The sequence below is a fragment of the Brassica oleracea genome, chromosome C4 (genome assembly GCF_000695525.1).
Source record: "Brassica oleracea var. oleracea cultivar TO1000 chromosome C4, BOL, whole genome shotgun sequence".
NCBI classification, from domain to species: Eukaryota; Viridiplantae; Streptophyta; class Magnoliopsida; order Brassicales; family Brassicaceae; genus Brassica; species Brassica oleracea.
This window is the reverse complement of record NC_027751.1, coordinates 4,344,059-4,364,625: the sequence shown is the minus strand read 5'-3', so window position 1 is coordinate 4,364,625 and position 20,567 is coordinate 4,344,059. Positions and strand designations below refer to the sequence as shown.

The 20,567-nt window shown below is 28.0% G+C and overlaps 2 protein-coding genes across 2 annotated transcripts; both read left to right on the top strand.

Moving 5' to 3' along the window:
* The first annotated feature begins 5,880 nt into the window (after positions 1–5,880).
* LOC106340602 (probable protein phosphatase 2C 30) lies at positions 5,881–9,251 on the top strand. The gene is made up of 3 exons (XM_013779453.1): positions 5,881–6,948; positions 8,793–8,972; positions 9,055–9,251. The coding sequence occupies exons 1-3, from the start codon at positions 6,127–6,129 to the stop codon at positions 9,217–9,219; spliced, it is 1,167 nt and encodes a 388-aa protein (XP_013634907.1). The 5' UTR covers positions 5,881–6,126; the 3' UTR covers positions 9,220–9,251.
* Positions 9,252–12,751: 3,500 nt separating this feature from the next.
* Positions 12,752–20,185, top strand: LOC106337891 (putative F-box/LRR-repeat protein At3g18150). The gene is made up of 4 exons (XM_013776992.1): positions 12,752–13,450; positions 18,968–19,243; positions 19,540–19,716; positions 19,889–20,185. Exons 1-4 carry the CDS (start codon positions 12,752–12,754, stop codon positions 20,183–20,185), a joined length of 1,449 nt encoding a protein of 482 aa, XP_013632446.1.
* Positions 20,186–20,567: the final 382 nt, after the last annotated feature.

Below are 20,567 nucleotides of genomic sequence, written 5' to 3'. Positions count from 1 at the left end.
CTCGAGAATGGATTGAGGCACAACCTATCTCCTCAGGGTCAACTACGGCTCCGCAGCGTATTGAAGAACCATCCAGACCTCTGAACTCGACATTACTACAAACGGACGCAGCTTGGAGAGAAGATCTACAACTAGCGGGACTCGGCTGGTGTATAGGTGAGGGAACTGGGAAAACCTCAACCTTGGCACACTGTCACCACGTTAACTCACCTTTGGTAGTGGAGGGTCTGGCGCTCCGAGAAGCACTGCATTACTGCATTGAGAAAGAAATTCGCCAGGTCCACTGCGAAACAGACTCTCTCAATCTTGTCAAGGCGCTCAACTCGGGCCCGCCAGCTACAGAGCTCTATGGAATTGTCGCTGATATATCTTGCTTATCTTTAGCTTTTGATTTTATTTCCTTCTCTTGGATTCAATGGGGAAAAAATGGAGATGCTAATGCTTTGGCAAAGCAAGCTCTATGGAATGTATCTAGTGTCTTGCCTCCTAAGAACAATGAGCCTAGTTTATTCTTATTAATGAAAGTTGGTGTTACAAAAAAAAAATGAACAATGGAAGAAAAATTAATAGTACATGAGAAACGCAAAACCTTGGACGCTTTCTACTAGGTAATATGTAGAACAACTAGAAATAAACTCAAAAGCCAAAACCATTAAAGAAGTTAAGTATGTTATATTATAACTCACAAAATAAGTTAACCACTAGGTTATAAATATGATTTTTGTAAAAGTTATCTATAGTAACAAAATAATTTACATTTGAATCTCGAATTGACAGTTTGTATACAATATGACAACACAACATAACAGATTTTAAAGAAAAACCTTGTAAAGACGACCAAATGACTCGTATGTCTTTAGAAAAGCACACTCAAATTCAGTTTTGTTATAATGATATTGTTTCGTTATTCCACAAGTTTGTTCTTAAAAATAAGCAATCACAGAAATAAATTAGAATTTCTGGTACAAGTTTTATGGCTATGAATGTTTATATATATTCAGAGAAAATGTGAGGAAACAAAGTTTTTTTTTGGGTCAAATGAAAAAACAATGTATATGTAACCAATTGTAACGGTTAAACGATTGAATAACCAGTGGTATATTTTCTCTTTGATCCTTCTCAGCTTCTCTCCGAGGTCTTCACATGAAACCTCACTTTCCGATTCAGCATAAATTTGGACTACATTGAAGGATAACTGTGCCCCTCAGTTTTGACCATCACATTGAATTTTTTTGGCATTCTCTATTGAATTATGTGTGTACATGTCGTACCAACTATCCAATCGTCAACCTCTGGTTTACATGTGGCATATATATTTGATTAACTGATTGTTTTATGAACGTGAATTTAATTTGTTTCAAACAGTTATCTATGTCATTATTACTCAATTTCAAAGGTGAACATGTTTTCTTGTATGTTCTAGTATATTTTAAGTTGTATTGGCTAACCAAAAAGTAAACTCTTATTGTTAAATTGGTTTGCCAAGTCAAAAAAGGCCGTCCTAGACTGAATCCCTTTTATATTAAAAGAAAAACATTTTTTAAGACTAACCTTATGCTCATGTATTATTAACCAAAATGCCATTTCCTATGTGGCATCACCATATTCATTCTCACACTCTCTAATTTAAAACCCTTTTTTACTAGATTTATTACATTCTTTGCCATTATTTATTAATTATAGCTTAGCATAATGTTTTAATAGTATATCTTGGTAACGTACAATCTCAATGTAGACGAAGGAAGTAACCGGTTATTTGGTAATGTGTTTTATATTATTTTAAAACCGGTTGACATATATTATATTACATATGACTACTATACTCGAATGTTGTTTAAATGTATATTCGAGATCACACTATATCAAATGAGATTATAACTTGAAATCGGTTTAATGTATTTTTCTTAATGAAGATTATAATTTATAATTTGAAATCGGTTTAATGTATCTTTACATGTGATCTTAATGAAGATGATATCAAAACCGAGTGTTGCTTTTGTTGTGTTACTTTTCGATTTTATGTTAATGTGTTTTATATCATTTTAAAACCGGTTACCATATATTATATTACATAAAAAATACTAAGGAATTTCATTTTCATGTATCGAATATATCACACTATATATTATATCACATATGAAAATAATCAATGATAATTCAATGTATACTCGAGATCCTTGGCAATGTCGATAACCATCTATCAATGCAATAAATCAGGAAATATGGCAATTATGGTATTGATTGCCATAATATAATTTTCAAAGATCATAAAGGCATTGTCAACCACACAATACTTGAGTGACAATGCATGATTGCCGTATGAATATTTCAAATTAGGAAATATGAAGCTAAATATAACACTAATTCCGGTTATATATGTACTCATTAATATTGGCCGAATTTGGTAATGAAAATTCATAGTCGAAACCGAATCATTTAATCATATTTTTGATCTTTACTGACTAATTTTGAATTTAATTTAGTTGACTAGAATCTCAGTTTGTTTCCTATACTATTCCAATAAATTCGCATAGCAACGATCAAGGCAAGTTTTCAAAATTCAGTATTTTGAATATAAAGGGGATGTGAATATTTTGCCTTGGACATAATTTTAATTGATTTTACGGAAATAATTATGGAAAATAGCTATAATTGCCATCGGCCCGCGTCTTGCATATATAAATACAAGGCCGTATGATTACATCTCCTCATCCGTAAAGTAGTATCCTATATTATATTTTGTTTCTTTCATATTTTAGTATTATTTTGCTTATGTTTCGTTTTATTTTATATTTATAATTTAGTTTATGAAAACAATAATTTTATTGCTTTTGTTTCGTTTTTATCGTTACTTCATAATTTATTTTATATAAGTTTTTTGCTTACTCTCATGGATTCGTTTCCACGAAATATACTTCAATTAAACAAAACAAATACACAAGTTTTTTCTTTAAATCCAAGCTTAATTTATATAGACATACACACTTTTACTTTCGTTGAATCCCCCTTATTATATACATGTAATATTTCTTTCTAAGACTGTTAACTTTCTAATACCTATTGATTCAAAAATCTCTTTAAATCTTCTCATTCCGCGTATGGCGCGGATTATCATCTAGTTAGGAGAAGTTATTTATATTCGTATATGACGAGGTAAAGTCAACTGCTCCCCAATTATATACACACAATACATTAATACATACACATTTACGTATGGTATGATGTCTCAACTCAAATCGAGATGGTGTTCCTCTTTCCTAAAGAAAATTAATACAATACATTTTTCTAGGGATACAAAAAAAATCATTCTTATTTCGTTCTGCGTTTTAAACCACACGGAGTGATTAAAATCCTTCGTAAAAATGAATATTGCGAACTATATCTTAGAGCATTTCAATGAAAGTCTCCTAGAAAGTTTCTCAACAATAAAACAAATTTGAGTTGAACCTGCATGTCCGTACGGATATATTTTTGTTTTTAATATAATAATTAAAATATAAAATAAATTATAAAAATATATTTTTGTATAACAATTTTTATTTATGTAATCATTATTTTGAAAATTGTATATATATTTTTTTTGTTTAAAATTTTGTATTCTTGAAATATTTTTGTGTGATTAAACTTAATTAGCTGATATAATATTTTGAAAATATTTTTAATTTAGTGTATTATATTTTAGTTTTGTGTTTTAGTTTTTACTATAAAAGTCAAACGTAGAAATGATACAGCCAATAAATTATTAATTATTGTGTTATCTATAAGAACTTAATATGATAATTTTTAAAAGAACTGGGCTAGACTATTTAATTTCCAAAAGAATTACCCTAAATTACATAAAATCTGACATAAACTAAAATATGGTAAAGAATCAAAAATAATTTCATAATAGAAATGGATTAGACTTTACCGGAAATGATATTGTTTGGAATTATATTGTTTTTTGTTAAGAAAATATCATATATGCATAAATTTAGGATATTTTGTTATTTTTAGTTAATGATCTGACATATAGACCTTTTATGGTAGATAAAATAATGACTTTATTTTAATAGAGTAGATAAAAGTATTACAAAAAGTGAGAAGATATCTCATTTAAGATACTTATTTTACATGTTATTCTATAATTGAGTTAGCTTTTATTTCATTTAAAATTAAATAGTTAAATAAATATTAGTATTATATATAGATTGATATTCTTGAGAATGTCTAAAAATTGTGAATGTTCTTAAGACTTAAGCCCAAAAACTAAGCTTCAGTTAAAAATATATATTAAACTTCAATAAATGGATAGCTTTTTTAGAAATGAAAATGTTCCAAGTCTATTTTTCTTATTCGAGTCTATTCATCATCACTTGTATTCACGAATACATTCAATCAAAAGTTGGTTGGGAGCCATTTACTTATTCACATCAACATTTAGTTATTATTCATACACTAATATTGACTTGAAATTTCATGATTTTTAAGCTAATTGGCAATGAATACAAATTCTTATTAAAATGCACACGTTGTTAATTAAAATTTACGAAGACCAGATTTGACTAGTTTCCTAATTCTTCGTACTTCTCCCATTTTTGACAAAAAAGTCTTTCGTATTTATGTGTATATTTATTATATTTTTTATCATTTGTAGCCAAAAACAAGATTTTTATCATAATTTTTTCGTTTAGAAATATAGTACTTTTTCTAGCGTGTAAACTAAATTTTGTTTTTTGTCAACTAAATTCCATTTTGTTAAGACAAACATTTAGTAAATACATTAAGTTTCTCAGACTCAGAATCATACATTCAAGAGCTTTTAAAAAAATGTATACCATCGGCAGAGCCGGCCCTGGGCTAAAACCCGTAAAGCTTGGGCTGTAGGCACCAGAGAATATAAATCTTTTAGGGATGCCAATGTTAGGATACTCTGTTAGTGCAGTGGCTTAAGTTCTCCTATTTTTAGTTCACGTGTACAGGTTCAAAACTCGTGTTTTCATTTTTTCCCCTTTATTGATAACAACGAAAATAATCTAATTGATTCAGATTCCTTTATTGATAAATCTTAGTTTACTTATTTATATTGTATTAAATGATAGTCATACAAAATAGAACAAATCTATTTTTTTTTTTCAAAACGTTGCCATATGAGAGACTACCATATTTCCTTTCCTTCTTTTCTCTTTTTTCATTAATGCATTATTCTTTTTTTTCTGAGTAATTCTACTTACTAATGTGTTTGTAGAAAATTGTGCTCGCAACAAAATAAGAAATCTACGATTGGTGTACTCTGAAACCATTAGTATTTTCAAGTAACATTTTGAATGCATATGAACTATTTATAATCATTATTTTATCCTTTTTAGTTAATAAAATATGAGATTAATATATCATCAATATATTAGGGTTCTTGATGAAAATTTTCTTTGGTTTTAAAACGATAAGTTTTTGAAAAATTATTGTTAAGGGGCAAGTTTTTTTAATGCGCTTTAGGCGCCACGAACCTCCGGACCGGCACTGACCATCGGGTACGAACATTTACAGCCGAAGCATGTATGTCTGTGCGTTCAGTTCGATTACTAAAATAAATGGCGTGAATAACTTTCTTTAATTAATTCAATTACAGTTAACATAACCAAAAATATAATCAATTGATCAGACGCTTAAGAATCGTACATCTCGGAACACTCGTAATCAAGATAATTAACTACATAATTTAGATGAATAATCAAAATTAGTGACAATTATTTAGTGGACGGTAGATCAACATTCAAAGCTTAAAGATTTTCACGTGATAACCGGGTCCAACTAGAGATTAAACTATATAAAATCTCGTTATGGCAACATATAATAAAGCATCTTACCCAAGAAAAACAGATGAAAAATATGATAGAGATGTGCAATTTTGGCACCGACGTGACTTTGACTAAACTACAAGAAATAGAGAGAGAGACTTGGTCACGTAGGTGTTAATTAGCAGAAAGAGAAATAATCGTCGTTGACCGTTGACCAAAACTTGGTCATATATTTACAAAATCTAACCGCCAACTATTTCGCTAATTCACAAGGTCCTTGCCTTCTCTGACGTATACAACAAGCAGTACATTAATTAAAACGCAACGCTATTTTTACTTCTTTTTTTATATGCAAGTCTCTAAGAATCCGACCAAGCAAACAAATCGAGAGAAGAAGAAACTCACCGAAGATTATACCATGTCAAGGTCAGTGATCATGGCTCCGGAGTCTCCGGTTTACTTCCCATCTCCACTTGTTTTTTCTCCGACGTCGGTCAAAACGCCGCCGTCTTCTCCTCGTTGGACACCACCGAAGAAGATTATGATAGCGTGTCCTCCAAGGAAGCCTAAAGAGCCGACTTCGAGTTCTGAATCTAACACAGCTTTAAAAAGAAAGCGACCACCGATGCTTGACCTAAAGCTGCCTCCCACGGTTTCATCGTGGTGCAGTACGACGGTGAAGACGCCGGGAAAAGCGGATGACGTTGCTGAAGCGGAAGAAGATGGAGTTTACTCCGTTTACTGCAAGAGAGGAAGACGCGGACCAATGGAAGATAGATATGCGGCGGCGGTTGATCCTGGCGAGAGAGTTCGCAAGAAGGCTTTCTTCGGCGTTTTCGACGGTCACGGCGGATCCAAAGCGGCGGAGTTCGCGGCGAAGAATCTCGGCAACAACATTGAGGCGGCGATAGAAGCAGCGAGATCTGGAGAAGAAGGTTACTCGGTTGAGAGAGCGATACGAGAAGGTTACATCAAAACAGACGAGGACTTCTTGAAAGAAGGCTCGAGGGGCGGCGCGTGTTGTGTAACCGCTTTGATATCGGAAGGCGAACTTGCGGTTTCAAACGCCGGAGATTGCCGGGCGGTTATAAGCCGCGGTGGAGTTGAGGAAGCTCTAACTACCGATCACATTCCTTCTCAAGCAAATGAGTTCAAAAGGATTGAAGCATCGGTGAGTTTTATATAACATTCTGAAAATATATACATTATCCATTATTAAAAAGTTATATATTATCAAATCAAAGAGTTGGAATTTAATTTTTATATATTATCGAATCTATGGAATTGCTGAATGGATGAAAGAAAATGCGAATTCACATAAAATATTAACGGTTAAAATCTGCAAAGTAATACTATCCCTTGGTAATAATCTGCGCCTTGCGCGCAGAACCGGTCCTGAAATGAAAAAGACCACAAGCAATTTTTAAAAAATTGGCCATTTTTATAAATTTTGTAGATAATTTTTTTTAAAAAAAACTGATTTATGCAAATATTTTTTGTGGGCTGGAAGCGGATGCTTGTAATGCTTCCCCTCAGGGCCGCCACTGCTTGCGCGGGATTTGATTATTAGTTTCGTTATTTTTAATAAAAATACATTAAATCTGTTTAATCTCGATATTAGTTCGGTTTTAAGTTTTTTTTTGTTTTTAATCTTCTAAAATATAACTATTATTTTAAATTAATATTCATTTTAGTTTATTCGGTTAAAATGTGATTTTTTTTCGGGTAAAAATCAAAAATTAATATTATTTGTTTATTTTCATGTTATGAATTTTAGATAGTCATCATGTCGAACAAATAGTTTCATATTATAGTTTCTAAACATATAATAGTTTAAGAAAAAAAATTATTAAAACAAATCATTTCACTACAATTTGGTCGGTAGTGAAAGAAGCATTAAGAAAAAATATTTCAACTTTCAAAAAAATTAGATTCTTCAGTTGTGGTGAATACTTAGTTACAAAGTGCTCACATCAAGGTGCACATGTATGTGTATGTAAAAAGTATATAAAAATAGTTGACAAATATATAAAGATATTGTTAATGAAATAACATTTTTGTTCAAAATAATACATGAAAGATAAAATTAAAATTAATTTAAAATAAAAAGGCCTTGACATTAGTCACTTTTTCATAAAAGGAAAATAAAATTGTATTCGTAAATCGGGGTGGGCACAGATCGAATATTTGGGTATTTGGAAGTATTCGTGTCGATTCGATCTTTAGCCACCTAGATATTCGGTGACTCGGATATCCAAAAAGTTTTAGAATTTTAAATAATATCCGATTTGATCCGTAGATAAAATAAAATTTTAAAAATAACTAAAAAATTTAATAATAACATTTTATTACAAAAATAAAACATTATTTAACTTTTTAAATTCTAGTACCTAATATAGTAAATTTAATTCATCAAAATATTGTAAAACTAATATAAAGTATAATATATATAACGTATATATATAATTCTTTACATATATGTATATATATCCATATAACATATCGAATTAGATATATGTTCCTAAAAATATTGGTATTTGTGATTTGCTTCTTTTTTGATATTGTATTTTAGTATTTGATTTGTTTTGTAGAGTTACGGATATCCAGATTTTTTGGTTCAAATCAAAAAGGATAACGAATCGAATCAAAATTTATGAATATTTTGCTCAACTTTATCTGTAAACAATAAAAATAATATATATAGTTTGGCTTTTGATTCATTATCTATTTTTATTCGAACCAAAAATCCAGAGTTTTATTAGAACCATGCATGTGAGTTTTATATTTAAAAAAACGCAAAGTACATAGTGTGAACACATTTATGAATATAGTGTGAACGCGTTAGCATACTTATTATCAAATTATTGTGAGATTGTCAGGTGTCTATTATAGTGTGAATGCATTTATTACAATGTTTCTCTTTTAATATATAAGGGATTCTACCATTCCACAATTCCAATGGTGTATTAGTCCGGTTTTGTTTGATTGGTTCGGTTTACTTTTGTGTTTGTTTAGGGTGGTTATGTTGACTGCTGCAACGGCGTGTGGAGAATTCAAGGAACATTAGCTGTCTCACGAGGAATTGGAGACCGGTATCTCAAGGAGTGGGTGATAGCTGAACCGGAAACAAGAACATTACGGATTAAACCGGAACTTGAGTTCTTGATCTTAGCATCTGACGGCCTCTGGGATAAGGTAAGCATAAATCAAAATGAGTCAAGATTCTTTTTGTAGTCTACGGTTTGAATGTTGAGCCAGATTTTCTCGGACACTATAGGTAACGAACCAGGAGGCGGTTGATGTGGTTCGGCCGTACTGCGTAGGCGTGGAGAATCCAAAGACACTTTCTGCTTGCAAGAAACTAGCCGAGTTATCGTGTAAGAGAGGGTGTTTGGATGATATTAGTCTAATCATAATTCAGCTACAACAGTTTGTGCCATGATTCATTAATATCTAGTATTAAGTTAAACTTGATTTAAGTCTTATGTGACAATTTTGTTCGGTGTTCACATGTAAATATAAGTTTCAAACACAATCCCTTATTATATATTAATAGAGAAACATTTAAAAAGTTATAACCCGTAGTTTGTACTGATTAAAAAAGTGCTCTACTGAATTGTCACATAATTATAATGTTAATTTTGCTTACATGGCGACTTAAGAATCAATTGAGAATTTTTTTTGTCTAAAATTAAATTGGTAGAGAATGTTATATTATATAGTATGTCTATTATATACCATTTATTTATCAAATTGAAATTATTATATATTATTTTCTTAAATAAAACCCACGGAATTACCTAATATGATTAAAATATATATGGCAATTAATGATTTTAAATAATAAAAATTTGCTAACAATCCATGTACTTTCTATCATTTTGTTTAATTATTTATTATTAAAATAAATTATACAATTACATTAATCATATAATAAAAAATTAGATTTCTTTGTAAATGTTGTATTTTGAATTTTTTTAAACGAGTATAAATTACTAAAGCTCTTAAAATTCTCACATAAACTTTTGTGATCAAATTTTAAATTTTTTTCTATAATAAGATACAATGATTATAAAATCATATGAATAAATAATTTATTTTAATATGTGTATATATATATATATACATATATATATATATATCATATCGTTTAAATTAAACTATACATCATATGAAAATACATATTTATATTTTGATATCTGCATTGAACATATATTGAAAAATTAATATTTTAATCTTGAAATCTTCATTTTTTAAATGATTATAAATTATTGAAACCACTAAACATTTCACTTTTAAAAAAAATCATTAGTGTAAAATTTTGTTATACAAATATGCAAATAATCATAAAATTATTTGAGTAGAAACCTCATTTAATAAATATCCATATTAAAAGTATACTATATATCTATGTTAATATCATTTAAATTTAATTATATATCATATAAGATAGATAAAATGATTGTTTTGATTTATTTACCCTAAAATGATTGTGAATAAACAAGAGCAGTCGTTTGATTTATATGTGAACGCCAATTTATTACATAATAGTAATTGATTTCTTAGTTATTTAATATATAATTATTATTTTATTATTTCATAATATGTAGAAAAACATAAAATAAGTAATAAATATAAAATATTTATTCTACACAAGGTGCATATCTTAACCTAAGTATGTATATCTTTAATAATTTTAAATCTTAAACATTTTCTAAATCTTAGACCAAAACAAAATAACGAAATAAGAATAAACTCAAAAATCAATATTTATATCCAGCAATAACCAAAATGAAAAAACGACACAAAAATGAGGAAAATATTGAAAATAGATATGATTGGCACATGAACGTAAACTTCTCATAACCATAATTAACTTTTAAACTGATAAATCATGATGTAAAACCGAGCTGGCATAGTTTCACTATAACCAAATAGTAGGCCTCAGATTTTTTGGCTTAAACGTTAGGTTCTTATGCGATAAGTGATTTTTTTAACTAAAATATTTTTAAAAAAGGGATCAGCTTATGAGTAAACAAATTATGTAATTAACAAAATTTTTTTTTTAAAAATGTTTAAGGGCCAAAAATATTAATTCGATCAAGAATATAAATTTTTTTTTTCATACGATATTTTTTAAATAATTTTAAATAATTTTCATATAAATTTACTCTGCGCAAAACGGGTGTCTTATCCTAGTTAGTTGATATTTTCGTATTCTGTGATATCAAGATTTATGTGTCTTTTAGCTTACGATCTCTTTCCATCTAACCCTTTTGATTATTGACAATTTGTAATGTGTTAATAAATCCGTTCGGTGAATTATCATTCCAGTCTTCTATTTAGTACGTACGTGACACAAACGAGGGGATCAAATGAACTTTATGCTACTTCACAGAAAAGGAAGTGCACGATATTTTATACAAGAAAAAGGATCTTACCAGTATGTGAAAAAAAAAAATAAATAAAGAAAAGCACATGAGAAAAAAGTGAGTTGATAACGTTGAGTTGATTCTCGACCGAAAATCTTTGGGTAAAGTTTGGATTCTGATTACTAAAATTTGGTCATAAATCTTATTATATATTAAAACAGAATTCACAACTTTGATTCATGTACGATTTTTTAAAAAATAGACCTAATAGACCTATTCTTAAAAAGTTATGTTACATTTAATCTCTAATCTTATCATTTAAATTTTGGGTCTATCAGAAATTTTTATTGGATTATCAATAATTAGATTTAATGAATAGGTGAGCCATTGGATTTATAGATAGTATAAATTAAATAGATATAATTTAATGTTGTAATATTATACCTCCATATGTTAAATATTTAAATATTTATGGATGTTAACTTTTAAAACTATAATGATTTTTTTTTAAAATAACAAAAATCATATTATCTAACAATGATTAATCTTTACTACCTTAAACCAATATAAACAAAATTTTAAACTATATAGCTTATTTTAAAAATCAAACAAAAACTAAATGTTTTATTATTTACTCGATAATATAAATCTTTGAAGCGAAAAGTTTAATTTTTCAAAAAACTTTCTAAATTTGTGAAATGTTGCAATATCTTTGAATATGATAATAAACAATATTTTACTAATCTTTATATATATAGTTACGATTTTAATAGTGAAATAATAATCCGAAAATATATATATAGAAGAAGATACAAATACATGTGAAAGTTTAAAACAATCTATTCAATGAAAAATATACCGTAAACTTATTATGTTTTAAAAATTGATAGACACATATATTATAATATATACCAATTTAGAATTGAAAACAAAATATTTATATAAAAATAAATAAAAACAAAAACCCACGCGGTTGCGCGGATCGAGATCTAGTTAATTTTAAAATCATTCAACTCTTTAACAACATTTTTTACAATGAAAATCAATCAAAAATTAATAACACTAGATTTTAGTTGATCATTTCAAATCTTTAATTGAATAACATTTGATTTTAAACTATTTTTACAAAAATATCATAAATCCTTCAGTTACAAAAAAAATCATAAATACAAAAAATCAATAACACTAGATTTATAATCAACAATGAAAATCAAATATTTAATAGCAGTAGATTATTTCTCGCTATAAAAATTATTAAACTTCATCAACTAATAACACCTCAGTAATCTCTTAGGAATATATTCATGAACTAAATAAATTCTACACCAAAAAAATGGAAAGTTGAAATAAAATAAAAAAAGCATTTTGAATTTCTGAGTATGGTTATTAATTTTAAATAAATACTATTATTATTTATGCATACAAGAAATTAAAAGTATTCAGAATATGTCAAAATAAAATCTAAAATAATGATTTTTTATTAATATTTTTTCAGTCAAAAAAATAATGATATATTTCTTTTAAGATTGAGCTTGTGTTTATCTACAAAACTAAATTAAGTGTTACCCTAGCCGTAGGTTTCTTCACCAATCACAACTTAGGATGGTGGACGAATGCGAAAACGGAGACGGTGCAACCGCCGCAAGAAGCTATAGCCACCAAGACCACAAGACCAAAGAAGCAGGTGATTCAAGCGACGGTGGAGACTCAATCAGCTTTCTACCTGACGTGATCCTCCAAAGTATCCTCTCCTCTCTTCCGACCGAAATTGCCATCAAAACATCCATCTTGTCCAAAAGATGGAGACATGTATGGTCCGATACACCTTGCCTCTCCTTCGACTGGATTATACCACATGGCCCGAAAGGTGATATTATAAACAAAATACTAGATCGCTACACGGCTCGCAAGATGATGAGTTTCAAGCTCAGTGCCAACATGAGAGACGATATTCCTTACATTGACAGATGGCTCGAGTTCGCCATGTCCCGAAACGTTGAGAATATGTCGTTGAAGTTCGGTTATGAAGGTGAACGTAAGTATCATGTTCCTGATTCCTTTTACATCAGTAACTCTTTCAAGCAATTCAGTAGTGTTAAGTATTCGTTTATTGATTTGAAACTTCCAAGTTTTCCCGTGTCTTGGACATCTCTGAAGATTCTGTACTTAAAGTCTTGCAAGCTCTCTGAAGAACGCATGGATAAGATTCTATCTGGCTGTCCGGTTCTTGAAAGCTTAACCCTTGACTTCTGCGATAAACTGTTGGTTCTTGATCTCAGCAAATATTTGCGTCTGACACTAGTAAAAAAAACCCCCACAGCCACATTTTTTTTCCCGGCTATAACCCAAATTTCGTGGGTATATAGAGAGGAAGCCACGAAATGCTACGAAAATTAAATCGTACGTATACGACGTAGCAAAAATTGACCGTGTCAAAAAATAACGAAGCAAATTGCCACGATTTGCTGCGACATTTTCGTGGCCAATATTGTTATATTTTGCTACGAAAATTTGCGTATCTGTTCTAGCTACGAAACAAATCGGGCTAAAACATGTTTTAAAAAAAAAAAATTAAAAAAAAAATTCATAAAAAATAAATTACTAAATTAGAAAAAAATAATTTTTATTAATGAAATTACAAAATATATAGAAAATAAATTATAAATATATATCATATATATATACACAAATATATACGCCGGCTCAACCACCGGTACCGCCACTAGCTTCACCACCGACACCTCCGGATACTACGCCTGAAGCGGCGACTCGATTTGTTTCTGGAGCCACCGGTGGTGTTATGGATGAAGCGATGCTTCACGCCTCCTCCGCCGTCACGCTTCTTCTTATCTTCAATCTTCAAGCCGGCTCAGCTCACGAGTCACCGCCTCTGCTACCTCCTCCTCCATTAATCTTCTCTGCCTCCTCCACCTTCCTTTACCAAAATAAATAAACTCAGATTCAACGCATAGAAGAGAGAAGGAGAGAGAGAGAGAGAGAGAAAGAGACGCTACTTGTGATGGTGGTGAAGAGCGTGACGGTGGTGGTGGTGAACAAAGCGACGGTGGGTGGTGGTGAACAACGTGACGGTCGTTGTTAAACTTCGTTGTTGTAGATGGAGAAGAAGAAGGCTGTGAGTGGTTGTGAGAGATTAAGACAGAGTTGTGTTGTTGAAGAGTTCTGGAGAGAAGAATCTAACTGGTAACCACAAAAGGAATAGAAGGAATAGGAAAAAAAGAATAAAAGGGAATAAAATAGAAGGAAAATTCATTCCTCTCCTAATTTGTCAAAGAAAAATTGTAGTCTTTTATTCCTTAAATCTTAAGAAATGTTAAGGAATCATAGGTAAGATTTAAGGAATCATAGGTAACAAATATTCCTTGTAAATGGTGAAAATTATAAGGAATGCTAAGGAATTAGCTATTCTCACTCATTCTCTTGGTCACCATTTGGAGCCGAAGATTAGAAAAAGATATCGAGAGAAGAGACTTTGGAGAGAGAGAAAGATACACAGATAAATGAATCTGAACCATTGATTAGATTTAATCAATGGGCAAAAATTGCGATCCTCACCCTCTTATCTTAACCAATAGAAATTTAGGAGTAATTATTAATTATGTTTACTTTATTCTACCTTCTTTTTTACAGCATTTTAGTTTTAACAAGATATGAGCCTTGTTTGATGTTTTAATTTAATAAAAACTATAAAATAATAAATCATTTTATTATAGTTTTATGATTTTTTTTTTGCATATGTTGTTTGAGCTTTATTTTATAATTAAAACTCGTTTTTACACATAAGTTCAAGTTAATATTTGTATTTTATAATCATGGTGCATAGATGAATTATTATAAACTTTGTACTTAGGATTAGAAAAAATACTATACCTTAAAATTTAAACTAAACACAATCCGAAATAAGAAATTGAATGAAAAGTAAAAAGAAATGAAAGTAAAATACACTAATTGAGCCAATAACAACATTATACATGTTCTTATGTACTAATTTAATGTTTTATTAAATAAGTCTTTAAAATTTTATTTTGTTATGATTTTTTTAATAGGGAAAACATTCTATTTTATAAATCTCTTTTCTATTTACAATTAAAAATAATAATAAATAATATTAAATACTCTTTTAAAATTTTGTTTAAGAGTTTAGAAAAAAAAAATTACTGTCATATAATTTATTACAATTATCTTCTCTTTAGAATTTTAGAAAAAAATAAAATACTATCAAATAATTATTTTTAGTTATTAATAAATAATTTTAAAATTACTATTTTTACAATTTTATCCATACTAATTTTACACTTACTCTTTAGAATTTCAGAAAAAAATAAATTGGTATCAAATAATTATTTTTAGTTATTAATATATAGTTTTAAAATTCGTATTAATACTAATTTTATATATTTTGTTAATTAAATAATTTTTAATATCATGTTCATCATCAAATACTCTTTTAAAAATATTACCAAATAAATTTTTACAATTCTCTTTTGATTAAGACTTAAAAATATGATACAAATTTCTTTTATTTTAGGATATTTTAATAAAAAAGAAAAAAACTATCAAATATTCTCTTATAGTTTTTTAGGATTTTAGAAAAGGAAATTAATATTACATAATCTTTTACAATTATATTTTGTCTAGGATTTAGAAAAATAAATTTCTATCAAATAATTATTTCCAGTTTATATTAACTATTTTTAAAAGTTGCCATTTTTAAAATTCATTTTTTTCAACATCACTAATATTTTACAATTTTTCTCCTTAATTAAATCATTGTTACTATCATGTTTATCATTAATTTTCTAAGTGAAAATTTACTATTAAATAAAATTTTACAATTCTCTTTGGTCAGAATATAAAAATAAGAGAAAAATATTAATTGGTTAAGATTAGAAAATAATTTGTTTTTAAAAATCTCTTTTATTTAGGATTTTAAGAAAAGAAAATGCTATTTTCATATAATGACAGTTTTTATTGATACATTCACAATATAATTTTTTTAATTGACACAGATCACAATCATATCAGGTGAAATATTTGAAGTTAATTTTGGTTTATATTTTTTTAACACAAAATTATTAAAAATTAAAGTTAGTTAATTATAAGAAAAATAAGATTATTTTTACATTTTTACTACATTTGGATTTTAAAAAGGAAATTAATTATTTTATAATTAGTTTTTCTTTTAGATTTTTATACAACTATTTTATTTTTAATAGAAACAATTCTGTTTAGTTATTTATATTTTTTTTTCTTATACATACAAACACATATTCATCATATTCACACATACTCATGTACGATAACAACATCAAACTTAAAAGTTATGTTAGCATCATAAGATGTCATATGGATAATAAAAAGTTGAGTTGTATCAAAAAATTAAAAGAAAATACTCAGGTAATACTTTTCATGTAAATACTATTGTGTTTTGTAAAAATAATATGTGGAAGTTTAAACCTAAATATAGATGTGAAATATTTGTAGCTATTTTTGGTCATAATTTTTTAACATACAATTATCAATTAAAAAAAAAAATTCGTTGCTTATAAGAAAATAATAAGAGTATTTTTACAATTTTTTTTTAATTAGTATTTAAAAATAATAATATTATTTATTTAAAATTTAGTTTTTTTCAAAGAAAATAATAAAAGTACTCTTACAATTCTCATGATTGTTACTAAATTCGTTTTTTTTTCAATATCACTAATATTTTTACAATTTTTCTTGTTAAACATTTTAATAAAAAAATAATAATAATAAGACTATTAAAAAATATTTATAATTAATTTTTAAGAAAAAATGTTTTTATTATTTTAGTATATATATTTTTGACTATGAGATAGTTTAACACATATCATATTTTTAAATATAGCAACACTGAAGAAACGAACTTTATATAATAAGATAATAATATTAATAAGCACATTAAATAATATTTATAATTAATTTTTAAGAAAAATCATTTTATTATTTAAGTATATACATTTTCATTTTGAGATAGTTTAACACATATCATAATTTTAAATATATAGCTGACATATATCACAATCATGTTATATTTCCATTAAAATTTTAGAAAAAGAAAATTATATTTCCATTAAAATTTTAGAAAAAGAAAATTATATTAAATAAATTGTTTTCAAATCTATTTTTTTTTTAGGATTTTGAAAAGGAAAATTTCTAAAACATTACTACTAAATATTTTTAAAAAACATTTTTACTATTAAATAATTTTTAAAAATAGTTTTTCAAAATTCGTTTTTATTATCTTATTATATATTTTTAATCATTATATATTAAACACATGTCACAATTTTAGAATAAAATTATTATCAAATAAGTTTTTGCAATTATCTTTTGATTAGGATTTTAAAAAGAAAAATTACTATTAAATAATATTTATAGTTACTTTTTAATAAACACATGTCACAATCTTAAAATATATAATTGTCACATGTCGCGATCATGTTAATTAGCAACTTTGAAGAATAAAACTTTATATAATAAGTTTGAAATTATATTTTGATTAGGATTTTAAAAAGGAAAATTACTGTTAATAATATTTATAGTTACTTTTTAATAAACACATGTCACAATCTTAAAATATATAATTGTCACGTGTCAAGGTCATGTTAATTAGCAACTGTGAAGAACCAAACTTTATATAATAAGATATATATATCGAAGACAAAAGAGAATGTATTATATAATTTTATATATTTTTTAATTATAGATAAAAAAATTATGTTTATGATTTAAGATATGTTGATTTAGTTCAAAACAAAAATATAAAGTTAGGTGGCATGTTTATGATATATAATTTGGTGATTTAGTTCAAAATAAAAGACTACTTTAAAATTTGAGTTTATAGTATGAAAATATAAAGTTAAGTGTCAATTTTATTAAAGTTTATATTTATAGTTTAGGATTTAAGAGCAAGTTTAGTTATACTATAGTGTTTAGTTTTTATTTAGAATTAAAGGTTTTAGGGTTTGAGTTTAGAGGTTATAGAGGGTTTGTTTAGGTTTGATAGTTTAAGCCTTAGAATTAAAGATACTGTTTTGTTTTAATTTTAGATAAAGTTTACATGCTTACCAAACAAAGAGATAAAGTTTACGTGTAAACATTTTAAATATTTATATACATAACTAATAATTATATATTGAGCATTATTTATTTAGTTTAAATAATTAAATTCTTTAAAGATTATGTTAATGATTTGGGGTATAGAGTTTGTAATTTATGTTTAACATTCGAGTTTAAAGTTTGAAAATATTAGTTTTGGTGTTTGGATTTATGATTTAGGGTATTATGTTTAGGTTTAAAGTGTATGGTTTGGAATATAGTTTTGAGGTTAGATTAAAGATTTAAGAATAAAATCTGAAAAGATTAATTTTTGAATTTAAGTTTGAGATTTAAAGTTAGAATAAGAGTTTAAAAGTATATTTAGGGTTTAGTATTTCAAATTCCAGTGGCTATTTCGTGATAAAATTGTGGCTTTTCTACACAGGCACGAAAAATTTAGTGTCCAAACCGTAGCAAAAATATTTTTTTTACAAATTAGCTACGATTGTAGGTACGTTTAATTTCGTAGCACTTTGCCACGAAAGTTTCGTAGCAAAATCGTGGCTATAGTTTGCTACGTTTTATCTCGTGGCATTTTCGTGACTTTTTTTGCTACGATTTACATACGAATTGCATTTTCGTGGTTTTTGTTTTGCTACGTTTTATTTTCATAGTATTTTCGTAGCATTTTCAAAAATGCGACGAGTTCGTAGCTATTTCGTGGTTATGAGCAAGATTTCTACTAGTGTGAGAACATTGGTAATCAAGCGTAACATTTGGGTTCCGGGCCCTACACAGATTATTGCACCGCATATCCATTATCTCAGCTTGACCAACTCAAAGTTACCATGTACTTTAGTTGATGTCTCATCTTTAAAAGAAGCTAGAATGGAGATTTGCTTTTGTGCACTTGAAGATCTGGAGGCTGATTTTCTTCAAACCATGGTGCTAAGGATGCTAGAGAAGTTGCAGCATGTAGATAACCTTACTTTCGGAGAGAACTTTCTTACGGTATGTTTTCCAATATATTAGTTTTCACTAGGCTTTGATTTCCATTAAGTCTACGTTATATGCAATGGGTTATGTGCACTCTTTGAGAACTCAGCTATAGATGTTTGTAAAAGGCGACTCATCATTGATCAATAATTGTTCTTTGTCTTTTTTGCCAAGTAATTGTCATTTACCAAGTAACTGTCATTGATCAATAATTGTTCTCGTCTTGCAATGCTTTAGCTATTTAGCTCTTTTTGCTTTTTTTTAGAGGTTTTGTGTTTTAGTATTTACTATCTATCTATGCTTCTTGTTAGGTTTTAACACTTGCCGAGCTCCGCCGTGTTCCCATTCCAAGATTCAAGGTCAAAGATTTGACACTTGAGACAATGATCTCTCAATATGTAATTCCTGGTATAGTCAGGGTGCTACAAAGTTCACCTGAACTGAAGAAGCTAACAACAATACACAGAATGAAGTTTGGCACCATAACGGTATTTTTCCATAACCCTATTTTATTTTATTACTTTCCTTGACCATTCTAACTTTTAGTGAGTTTAAATATATATTTCTAGAACCATATGCATGTCCTTTCACTTTGGGTTTGTAGAACCTGAAATATTGACTATCGGTATACATTTATCGAAAACCTTTTCTCTTGTACAGAAGAATAAAATTGACACGTACTTGGATTTGCAAGGAGTGAAGAAGGATCAGCGTTGGAGCTTGGAGGCGAGGGTCTTTGAGAACCTGAAACATTGGGATGTAGAGTCGAGGCACGTGGCTTCGTTCATGGAACTTATGTTAAAAAAAACAAAGACATTAGAGAAGATGGTCGTTTGGTTTTATAGTTATCGGAAAGGTCAAACTCTTGAAGAGTTGCCAGAGATGGTTCCAGTGCTCGCTGACAAGAACAATGTCTCCATAGTGCTCCACCTATTCAAGCCGGATCACAGGGTTTAGTCTTGGATCTTCTTTTTTTCTTTTTACCAAAGTAGTCTTGGATGTTATGATAATATACGACATATTATTTATTGAATTAAAATTTTGAACTTGAATTTTAACCCTAAAATTTCATTTTCTTAGAAGATTTTTCTTTAAACTTTAAAACGAAAACTACACAAACCACAATTTGTGCCATGATTCATTAAAAGATTTTTTTTTTATAAAAAAGTAGATCATGATTTTGAAAATACGATTTCGTTGGTGTGGATGTTTATGTACTAGTGTTAATAAAATTGTAAGAAATGATTAGGATTTTCTATAAAAAAAATGATTCGATTACAAAAATTATAATAATTCTCATAATTCCAAATAGAAAATTAGTGTTTAAGTTTTTGAATTT